The following is an 11,953-nucleotide window of genomic DNA, read 5'->3' on the forward strand; positions in this document are numbered from 1 at the left end:
GCTTAAAATGTGCCCATTTGGAATCCCCTCCACTGAAACATGGAAGCACTTACTTTTGTATTACGTAGCAGGTACCCCCATGTTAAAGCAGAGAGGATTCCTTGCCAAAAAGTTGACTTACATAGTTCACCATTAAAACAGTTCAGGAAATGAAAATATACAGAATTCAGTGAACGACAACAGGATTCACTCCTACCAAAACATGGAAGCACTTACTTTTTTAATCACAGAAAGTACCTCCATGTTAAAGTAGAAGGGGTCCCATAAGTCCATCTTTAGCAGGCATAGTAGATTGGCGGGGTGGAAGGTTTAGTGGATCTGCCATACCTTCACTGAAGGACGTTTCCTTTACCTTCCTGGCTTAAATTCCTTGGCTTTCTCTTCCTCTTCAGTGTGAGTCAATAGCTCCCCCTACTTCTCTATTTATACCCTTCTTAACTCCGGAGTTCCTTTTGCCTTTTTATCTCAAAGAATCATTACATGAGTCTTTTGTTATTTTAATGTATCTGCTCTCTGGGAATGTATGATCCTGGGTGGATCTGGATGCTTTTTTTTTTTTTTGAAGTATACAGTTGTCAATGTTAACTGCTAAAACCATTACCACAAGATATCCTCCTCTTTAAAAATCTTCTATCTACTTGTTTGATGGCACAGATTAGGGTAACAATGAGTGTTCTCACAGTGGCGGAATAGTCATTGTGTTTCTATCTACCAAAACTGAAACTGTTTGCAGAAACATCTACATGTTAAATGTATGTAAATATATAAATTGCTTCCATTGGGTGTTTTTTCTTTTTAGAAATTCCTTTTGATGCTAGTAAATACTAAGGAATACTATCACTTAAATTTGTGGGGGAGGGAAGCTTAAAAACAAAGCTCTGAAAACTTTAATCTGATTTTTTTTCTAGAAAAATTATTTCCCTGATTAATGAATTAATCTTGAAACTTATTTCTAAAAATCCATATTTGAGAAGCATGCCTAAGAATGTCCCTGGAAAACTAAAAATACTGCATCTTTTATAGTTATTTTAGTGGAATACTGTTGCTTACTTGTTTGCTGGAGATCATTTAAGCATATGTATGTTCTTTTGCTGTTAGCTGACAACCGTATTTCATTCATTTTTCTTCCTTTACAGGAGTGAATGGATGGAATTGAAAAAAGAGTATTTGGCTCTGCAGAAAGCTAGCATGGCTTCTTTAAAAAAAACAATATCCCAAATAAAGTCTGAGAATTTAGGGCAAATGGACACAGACCCTGGAATGAAAAATGGCCATGGTAAAGACAGTGTGTTAGCTTTTTATTTAAATGTTATTATCCTTTTTGTACATACGCCTCATAAATAAAAACATTATGGCTAATATAATTTTCTTTAACCCATTTAATTTATAAAGGAAATAGATTTTCAGATATCATTTAATAAGTTCCGGCTGGTTCTCAGTAAATAATTGTGTCTGAACATTTTATTTTGGAATGCTGTCTAGAAACCAAGTCCTGTGTATTTGCAGGCTTTTTTCTAAAATTTTTGTTGGTTGTATAACCTACCCCTTCAATCAATGGTACTTTATATACAGTCTTTTAGTTCCAGCCTCCTTAATCTCCTCTGTTTTTCAGTTTATAATTTCAAGTTCACTATATGTAGTGAGAATTTTGTCTAACTAGTCCAGTATATCACTTCTTGTTTGGACCAAATCGTCATCCGCCTAATATTGATCAGCATATTTGGGGGCCCATATACTCAATACTCAGTGAAATTTATGTGCTAGGCACTCTGTACGTTGGTGTACACAGTTGTGTGTAAAAGGCCTAAACATTAACATCATCTTTTTATAACTCAGGCCACTATACCAAAAGATTTGAGAATACTTGCGTCTCTCTTGGAATATCTTCCAAGAGAAACTGTAATCTCAGTTGTAATTTTGTCCTCACTAAGTAAAGAAAGAGCATGTTGTAACAAAGCTCTAGTGGATTCTACCATTTGGGGACCCTTTAGATAGCATTTTCTGTTCCAAATAACTTCATGCAGATGAAAGAAATGAGTTTTTGTCCTTTCAGTAATGTGTGTACATATGACTACTACTATAAAATACTCATCATATTTAGCTTGATTTTTTTAAATCATTAGCATTAAATAGCTCTTACAGTTAATTTTTAAAAATCTGAATGTGTAATTCTTGAGAGACTTTTCTCCACTTGCTTTTATATTTTCTCTGAAATCTTTAAAAGCTTTTCATTCTTTTCCAATTTTGAAAATTAACACTTGCGGTTTTCATACTTGCTGGGTTTTTGTTTTTGTTTTTTTTCCACGGTAGCTTAACCCCAAAATAGGTCATCATGACTTTAGAGATTATGAAATTCTGGAGCAAAATTCATTAAGAAATAGTGACAGATTTAATAATTATTACAACCAACCAAAGAAATCCTTGTATTTGCTGTGATAATTTTGTGTTACGTTTTTCCTTTGTTGGACTTGTTACCTGTGAAATTTTTTTGTCTTTTTCCTTTTCAAATTAACAGTAAATAGTGAAGACTGTCAGCCCCCTGAGAAGGTTAACACAATGGGACCCCAGTTTGTAAGTGGAGTGATTGTGAAGATCATTAGCACTGAGCCCTTGCCAAGCAGGAAACACCTCCGGGTAAGGCTTTCAGCCTTCAGGTTAACTGTCACCTTTCCCTGGAATAACTGTACTGCCCTGGGAAAATATTTTGAATATGCAAAACTGTTTAGACTAATCAAATTGGAATTTCTTCTTTGGTAGAAACTGTGCTTAAGTTTTCCGTTTGTTAGTAAATGGCAAACTTGGCTCAAAGTCTTTAAGAAGTCCTTTCTGTTGCATAATGAACCTTTTTTTTTAACTCTTTGATTGAGTTAAAGCTTTAAGGGGTTCACTGACCAATTTTGAAAGGCAGCTTCCAATTTCATACTTTTACTATTTCAAATTAAGTAGAATTGTGGAAAGATTTAAAAAAGCATTAAGTTTATATGCATTTAATCATTTTAATTGAAATGAAAATTGATGACTCCCTTGTAGTGGAATAACTTTATGCTTAGCTAAAAACTTAAAATTGTTACGTTAAATTGTTTTATTAAAATTTAAAAGACTACATTTTGTAGTCTTTAGATTTAGATTTTTTTAACATAAGATTTTTTTCCAGTGAAAACATACCTTTTCAGAAAAACTTCCATGCATTTTTTTTAAAGTTTGATCAGAATTTTACTAATCTGAGTAATGTGAAATTTTCAATGTTTACAGTTTCAGTGGACATTTAGGAGAAAGAATTCTTAAGTGTGTTTATACTTCATATTTGTTAAATTTTGAAACAATTTTCACTCATTTTCAAGTTTATTTTCAAGCAGATAAAGCTGTTTGCTGACGAGAAGAAAACATTTAAAGAAATCAGTTAATTCATGTGTTTTTTTGACAGCTAGATTGTAAATTAAGATGTGATGGTTGAGACAGTAGGGCTAGCTGATATATGGCTCTTTTTCAGCTCCAAAATTCTGTGATTCTGTGATTTTTTTTCTAGTAATAATGGATTTTTACTAAACCATCTCTGCTATGCTACTTTTGCCTAATTCCTTTCATTAATGGCTGTTTACAGTATAACTTTGTCAAGGGACGAATATTTAGGTGCTCTGTACAGTTCTCTGTAAATAATGTGGTGCCTAATAAATTAAATGTTGAATTAAACTGATTAACCCTTATCGTTCCCTTCCCCTTCTCCCTTCCCTCCCCCCCATTGACCCAAAAGGGACAACCTTGACCTCATTAGCACCAAGTTCTGATTCAGCTTGGTCAGACTGAGGCTGTGACTATTCAACAGATATTTATTAAGTACCTACTGAGTGCCAGACACTTTAAATTTTCAGGTCAGGAATTAGTAGTGAAGATTGCAAATAAGAAACTAATTCAAAGAAAATGTATCAGGTAAAAATTGAAAAAAGTGAACAGTGGCTTTTAAGTATATAAAAAGCCTTAGGCAAAAGAAATTGGAAACTTTGATCCTGGTAATAGTTTCATTATGTTTCTCATCAAAAAGATTATAAAATCCTAATAGCATTACCTGATTTACAAAAAGTGAATAGCACAATACCTCCCATCACTACAAGTTTGGCTACTATTTACTCTTTAATCCAAAATGAAGTATTGTAAAGTGTCACTCCAGTACCTTTGAAATAATTTTAAAATGAATTCTCCAATTTTTAAGATGCATTCTTTTTAAAAAAAAAAAAAAAAGAACTACACATTCTGACTTAGTACTTCATTTTAAAAATTATTAACCAGGAAAAAAAATGTTTTCCCCCTTGTTTTAATATCAACTAAGTTTCTTTGGGTATTTTTTGTAACCTAGAATTAGTCTTACAGCCAAAACTTACCTCAAAGTTAAGGAGGGAGGGGAATTAAAGGAAGATTCCTTTTTCTTTTGAGTAGCTTCAATTATTTTCTTTTAATTTTATGGATGGGACTTTTAGAATTAAGAGTAGTGTTCACATTCCTGCATAAGAGGATTGTCTTTGTAGAACCTGCTGTGACCAAAATCGATTCGAAATACAGGATCCTAGTTAATTTCCCCTCACAGCGGGTTTTTACAGGTAAACTTTTCAGCGTTTGTGACTGAGACTATTGGTCTCATTTGTTTAGAAGAGTTTATTTAGGGTTTGATAGAAACTAGTGAGAGACTATAGATCATGTGTCCATGAAGGCATGCATCCATCAAACATTATATATTTTAAAATATTTTAAAAGTCTTTTTCTTTGCAGTTATAATGCTAACCAAATACCTTTAAAAACATTAAATTTGCTTAAAGTGACTTGTATTTTTGAAAAGGTGAATAAGAGCAAATTGCCTTCCTGATGTAGGGGTTTATTGTTATTAGTGGAGAGAGGATTAGCTTTCAAAGTTAATTTGCTGCTTTTTAAAGTTAGCTCTCAAACTTTATGTACCTAATTAGTAAGTATACTGACTCTTTTTACCTCTCTTTTGCAATCTTCACATTCCTTTAGCCCTTCTTAAATTAGCTTAAATTGTAGGGATGTGGTTGATAATAGAAAATAAATGAAACCAGTGTATTAAATATATATTTTTCCAGTTTCCTTTTATGAACATTTTTACCTGCTCTAGAAGAAATATTTGATATAGAAATATTTGATTCTTACCTTACACTTTATGCTGAATCATCATACTGATTTCGGAATTTTTTAAAAAGTGTTTGTTATTTGTGTTTAATTTTTGGTAAAGAATAAGGTACCAGTAATAAATGTGTTTATCTAAATTATGACTTTTCATTCTGTCTTTCTCCTGAGCTCTGCAGGAAACCTTGGCAGTGATATCTGAAGTTGTTTATGTTGATGTGCTGGAAGGTGATATAGAGTGCCATGTTAGATTTAAAACTCCAGAGGATGCTCAAGCAGTAATCAAAGCACATGCAGAAATTAAGAAGAAATATAATTGGAAATTTGAGATCCTCTCTGGTAAGATTTTTCAATTGCAGGAAATGTTAACTTGCTCAACAATTCCTAAAATTGGACAAACATGACAAGGAGTAGGGCTGTCTTTAAGTTTTTTGAATGGCATACAGTCTTTGTGAGGCTGCCGACAGGCGTCCTTGGCTTATTCATAATTAAAATTGGACTACACCAGATCAGATGATCACTTTTTTGTGTTTGCACATTTCCCATTCTTTCTCTTTGGTTTATGTTTGGGTTTTTTTTGGAGGGGGCGCCCTAGTGCAGTCTGTAGACAAACAAGGAGACAGCAGACAAAAATGTTTGTTAACATTTTTAAAGAATTAGAGTACGCTGCATGGATGGTATGGGATATTTAGAAAAGGCTCTGGACTATGATTATATTCCCAATAATCCCTTTTTTTGTTCAGCTTTCCCTAATTCTGGGGAGTTTGTTAATTTGGATACAAAACTGCACAGTACTTTGGGTCAGTTCACTTCCCTTTTACAGGTGAAGCTAGAAGATTGACTTTTTACCCCATAATTCAAATACTAAAAATTTTTTTTTAAAATACTAATTTGTTCTCTTTATGTATAATTGGTCAGTTGTCCATATTTCTTGTTTTACAGGTGACCACGAACAGAGATACTGGCAGAAGATTTTAGTAGATAGGCAGGCTAAACTTAATCAACCCCGAGAAAAGAAAAGAGGAACAGAGAAGGTAAACAGAATTGCTCTGACTTTTCTTTTGCTTTTACATGTTACATGTAAGATGTTTAAAAGTGTTCCTTGGTAGAGATATTTTTTCTTCTCAGTTTTATATAACTTAACAACCACATTTTACCATAGTCCGTGTAATTCCCTAGACTGTACTGTTTTATTTGCCAACTCAAATCAAGTCAACAAGCACTTATTAAGGACCTGACCTACAGTTAGTTACAGGCACTGTGCTAAGCATTGGGGATATGAAGAAAAGAAAAAAAAAACCACCATCCCTGCCCTCAAGGAGCTCACAATCTGATGGGGAAAGCAGCTTGCAAAAAACAGCTGTGTATAAACGATATATATCATCAAAACAAAATTCTCTAGGCTTCTGTTATAAAATTTAAATTAAAATTACTTTGCCCCTCACCAAGGTAAATACCTTTGGTATTTCTTTGTTTCTAATGTACTTTGTATTCTGAGTTAAGCAGTCTTGATTTCTGGCTCCTTGTGTGTTAAAGTTTAATAGAAAACTATTATTTGAAGAATGTCTTAAAGGTAAAATCACAATGTATTTAGACCAGTTTATAAAGATATGAGGCTTCACAGATAAGATTGAGAAACCTTATGCATACTACGCCTCCTAGTAATGGCAGTTTTATCACTTTGGGGAGGATTATTGTTTTAAACCTAGAGATACAATCAAGATCTTCAAAAAATTAAATGACTTAAAAAGAAATCACTTATTGCATTTTTTCTTAACCTTTGAGTAGTATGAGTTAATTTAGAAGAAGGAAAATCATTATGTCAGTTGGGTTGTGCTTAATTTTTGCTGACCTACTGATTACTATTAACAAAAATAATAGGACAGGCTTTTTTTTGATGCTAATGTTTTCTAGTTGGGAAAAAATATTTCTCATCACAGGCTTGTAATATACATGATTGAAATCAGACAAGCATTTTTGAAGTGCCCAGACTATGTGCAAGGGTTTGTACTGGGTGATGGGGACTCTTCTCCCACCCCTGGGCCACTCCCCCAAAAATAAAGAAACCAGTCCTTTGGGGAAAATAATGTGTTCACATAGAAACAAATCTTAAGGAAACTAAATAATCAAAGAGGTGGAGTTAGAAGGAGATAGCACGTTTCAGGCCTGTATCAGCTACTTAAAATTTGAGAGAAATGTAAGAGGCGTGAGAAGGAAAGAGGGGTCTTCAGAATGGAATTCTGAAGACGTTTCTCTGGCTGGTCTGAAAGAATGATCCTGTCATGTAGAAATTATAGAACCAAAGAAATCCGTTTCTTAAGGATTGGAAACAGGAAAGACAATCTGTTTGCATTTATTTGCCCTTAAGTTTTGAGAGAGTCTTGATGAGTGACTAATGTGCCCACTTATTTAACACCAGTAAATAGAGCAGTAGGGACCTACCATTCTCCTGCTGTAGTGGAATTTAGAGCTAGGAAAAATTCAGGCTCTTTAACATAATTAAATAGAGATTTGGCACACCTATTTGTGCTCTCAACTTGAGTAGAATGCAAGAAACAATACTAGTTAATATTTCATGCTAGTATGTATAGTATTTGTGCAATATATTGTTGATTTTCTGACTTAGAAAACAGCTACCTTTAATCAGGATGCTTCAGATGCTGTAAAGAGATTCTTTGGGGTTTCTGTCTGATTCTGACAGTGGAGGAACTTGAATTAATTAATTGTTTTCCTGAAGGGAAACCTCAGTAGTCAATATGTGAGGACTTACTTATTTCTTCCTGAAGATAATCAGTTCAGAAAGGTGTTCATTTCAAAGCCTATTTGAGACTATTTCAATGTTAAAATCATTAATCCAAGAATATTTCACTGACTGGAAGTATTTGTTTAATCCTCTTCTCTATTTGTAAATTCAAGCGTAATAACATGAGATTTAAATTTAATGTTCAGAAAATGACTTAAGAATTAGTTTGTCTTTCACAAAAGGGGAATGAGTGGGAGGAGATAGAAAGATATTACTTAAATAGATTTGAATAAAGGCCAGAAAATGTATGTGGAGTGAGAAATGCCATGAATATCGAGTCAGGATACTGTGAAAAGTGGTATCTTTGTATTTCCTTGTTATTTTACTGACCTGAATTATGTCACAGTGTGTAATTTGTCATGAAATGTAGCACGCATGCTGCGATTGCTGAAAAAGATCTGAGAACACAGGCTGGCTGATAGTGCTGGCTGGATGATAACCCTGGAACCCCACAGCTCTGCCTGTGAAGGAGACTGGTAGTTTGGAACATGAGAGAAACAGTTGATGGTGATGCTGACGTTCAGTTCTCATTTTTTTAAAACAGAGAAAAGTTAAGTTAATCACTGCCAAAAGTTTGCCCTCTGTAAATGTATTTAACTCTCTTCTGCTAACCCTCAGAGGTTCTGAGAACCAAAGCAGTAATAAAAATCAAACATGGTTCAAATTAAGATCATTTTTCAGTGTGTCAGAAAAAATCACAGTATTAGATCTGGCCATGTCTTCTCTATCTAATTTTTATGACAGCCTAGAGAGAGTAATAAAGATAACTTGTATCTTTTTGTGCATTACAGTTTAGAAGAAATTTTCCACAACAGCCCAATCGTGAAGTTAGAATCCTCATTATAAGAGGCTAAGGCTGAGAGGTTAACATTTGACCTTGAATCCTGAACTTCTAACTCTGATTTTCCTAAGTCAGTAATTAAATTTGCTATTATAGGTTGCAAAATTTAAGTATAAATATTATTTTAATCACTCAATTTCAGCAAAAAATTTTTAACCATAATGATAAAATGTGCTATGTTTGTAGAGGCTTTGTTTGTGGTATGATTCGGCATGGGCCTATAGTATGCCCATGTGCAGATACGTATACACTTAGCCATCACTGGGTGGGTGCATTCTCCAAACAGACACAAGGTACTGTAACATCCCATAGATAATGTTCAAGCTTAATGGGGCAGATCCAGTGAATAGCATTAGAAAGGCATCATGGCCTAGTGAACCTGTTGCCTGCCCCTGAAGCAAGAAGGAATGCATGGGTTTAAACCCTGCCAGTGATATCTGCTACTTAGAAATCTGATCCTCTCTGCTCCCTAGGCAACTCTCCTAAGACTATTGGAGGTGAATTACTGATCTGCATCAGTTTTGAAGGCATTTCCAGAATCATAGCTTCCTACACCAATGAAATCATAGGTCCAGCTTCACCATCACCCACATCCACATTAAGAATGAGCAGTAGTGATGAGGCTTTTGTACACAAATGATTAATTTTTTTTTATTTTATTGTAACTACCATATTGGACTCCTGTATTATAACCATGGGTCCTGCTTAAAGTAGGTGCACAGTAAATGTCTGTTGAATCTGTTTTGGAGAATAAAAGGACTATGGAAATTAATTGGTAGTGAGTAGTGTAATTTTGTAAGAGAAATATATTATTTTAATTGCAAAAATAATACTATCTAAGTTCTTCCAGTATTTAGAGCTGGACCTTGGAGATTATCAAATCCCATTTACTAATGAATGAACTAAAACATGGGAATTTGCATGCATAAAACATGAATGCTATAGTCAGTTTTCTTCATAATTTGGCATCTATTGAAACGTTCTCTGAGAGTGTTTAATTGTGTTATAAAGGTGAATTTTAAATTTGTATGTAAATGGCTTAGGTGTTTAAGCTAGGTAGTAGAGTGGTTAGCGCCTAGGCCTGGAGTCAGAAAGTTCTGAATTCAAATGCAGCTTCACCTACTAGCCGTTTTATGACCCTGGGTGAGTCACTTAATCTCTATCTGCCTCAGTTTCCTCAACTTTAAAACGGGATTAACAATATGCACTTCCCAGGGCTGTTGTGAGGATCAAATGAGATAATATTTGTAAAGAGCTAGCACAGTGCCTGGCACATATAGTAGGCACTTAATAAATGCTTTTTCTTTCTTCAAAAATAAATTCAGAGTAAAAAAATTTTTTAATCAAGGGGAATATGTTAGTCAAGCCAAAATGATGATGCCCCAGGTTTTTTATCTGTATTTGTAACATTATAAATCACACAGTCATATGCTTCTTAGTTGGAAAGCACAGATTTAAGTTTAAAAGCAAAGAATTGTCTTTATAAGCCATTCCAGATTTATTGCAGCATTCAGTTAACTAAAACGGTGCTGTAAAACATTTAAGAACCGTCTGGCATGTTGATTCTGCAATCAGTAGTAGCCATAATACCTTCAACAACTTACTACATACAAAGATTTGATGTCCTCCTGGGGTTACCTTCTAAGATTCAGTATGTAAACAAGCGACTGTATGGTATGGTGAAAGGAGCAGTGCTCTGGGGTTAGAGGGCCCAGGTTTCAGTCCCATCTCCCAGGCCTCAGTTCTCTCATCCACCAAAAGGGCTAAATGGCCTCCAAAGCTAGTAGCTCAAGAGGTACCATCTGTAAGTACAGACAGGTGAGGTAGAGGGAAGAGGGAGGAAGCACTGACTTTGGAGAGCCAAGTGGTTCTTGCAACAGGAGCAGCTTTACAGAGGGCAGCACCCAAACTGAACAGGAATCCAGGGGTTCTCTCAGACTGAGGCGATGGGTACATGCATCTCAAGCGTAGAACGCACACGGAGAGCATAGGCATGAACACAAATCAAAAGCAGGTGACAACAGTAAAAGGAATTACTGTAGCTTAAAGTAAAATCATAAGATTTTGGCCTGAATTAAAATGTCCAAAGGATCCTGGTCAAGGCTGTGTTAGATATTCCATTGGATAGATTACCTGCGTCCCCTTCAGCTCTGTGACCTTGGGAGAATCACAGTCTCATTGGGCCTTAGTTTCTTCACCTGTGAAAAAAAAGGGGGGGTTGGATTAAATGGTTAATGGTTAATTTAAGGTTCCTTCTAATTCTAGATCAGTGATCCCATAGTATTTCTAATAGATCATTTGTAGATAGGTTTCTGATTCTATTTTGTCAAGCATATACATTTTCTTGCATTTTAAAAGGTAATATTAATTACTGCCTAGCTAGAAGCATTGATTAACTAGCTGTCCTTCCATACAGATCCTCTGGCATTTGGATATTTAGAGTGCTTATTTATGAATTACTTCTGTGGTGTCAAATTATACAAGCCTATGTCTTAGGATTTATTGTTGGCTAAGCAGAGCCAAATGACAGTGTTCAAAGAAGATTTACTAAATGAAATTAATTATTTTTCCCTTGAGTCAGACTCAGCTGATCACAGCTGCTTTAAGTTTGTGTTGTGTATTTGAACATTACTTTCGTTTTGGAACATACTCTAATTTCTGTTTTCTCTCCTAGTTGATCAACAAGGCTGAAAAAATTAGGCTGGCCAAGACTCAGCAAGCAAGTCAACACATCAGGTTTTCAGAATATGACTGAAAGGATTTGGATTCTGCTTTACCTTGAGGACTGAGAAATTCACTGAATACTTTCACCATTCTTCAGAAATCCATTTCTTTCTGTTTTCTTTTCATCATGGTACTGCAGAATATTGTTATAAAAGCCTACTTTTATTTGAATTAAATTTAACTACTTTGAGTCTGTAGATATGGTTTTTCCTTTAAGAGCTTTTTTTAAAATTTGGCATTATTAAATACTTTATGTAAATCAACTGAGCACATGGCAAATTAACAATAAAATGTGTTTTGGGGACTTTAGGATTATATTTTTTAAGAATGTATTTAAATTGAGTTAATGGGTTTTCATGACTACATAGCCTAAACATGTTTTAAATTTTTAAATTTGTTTTGTTTTGACACAACAGTCACTCCCCGTCAAATAGCCAAAACCCAAATACGTA

At 34.5% G+C, this 11,953-nt stretch overlaps 1 protein-coding gene across 1 annotated transcript in view; it reads left to right on the plus strand.

The window, feature by feature from the left end:
* The window catches only part of LARP7 (La ribonucleoprotein 7, transcriptional regulator), a 28,774-nt gene extending 17,076 nt beyond the window's left edge, over positions 1-11,698 (plus strand). The window contains exons 9-13 of the mRNA XM_021001365.2: positions 1,137-1,276; positions 2,516-2,634; positions 5,313-5,472; positions 6,076-6,167; positions 11,452-11,698. Coding sequence (XP_020857024.1) covers positions 1,137-1,276; positions 2,516-2,634; positions 5,313-5,472; positions 6,076-6,167; positions 11,452-11,532 — 592 coding nt within the window. The 3' untranslated portion in view covers positions 11,533-11,698. The remainder of the gene's footprint in view (positions 1-1,136; positions 1,277-2,515; positions 2,635-5,312; positions 5,473-6,075; positions 6,168-11,451) is intronic.
* The last annotated feature ends 255 nt before the right edge of the window (positions 11,699-11,953 follow it).

The sequence above is a fragment of the Phascolarctos cinereus genome, unplaced genomic scaffold (assembly GCF_003287225.1).
Source record: "Phascolarctos cinereus isolate Bilbo 61053 unplaced genomic scaffold, phaCin_HiC Scaffold_9;HRSCAF=440, whole genome shotgun sequence".
Lineage (NCBI taxonomy): Eukaryota > Metazoa > Chordata > Mammalia > Diprotodontia > Phascolarctidae > Phascolarctos > Phascolarctos cinereus.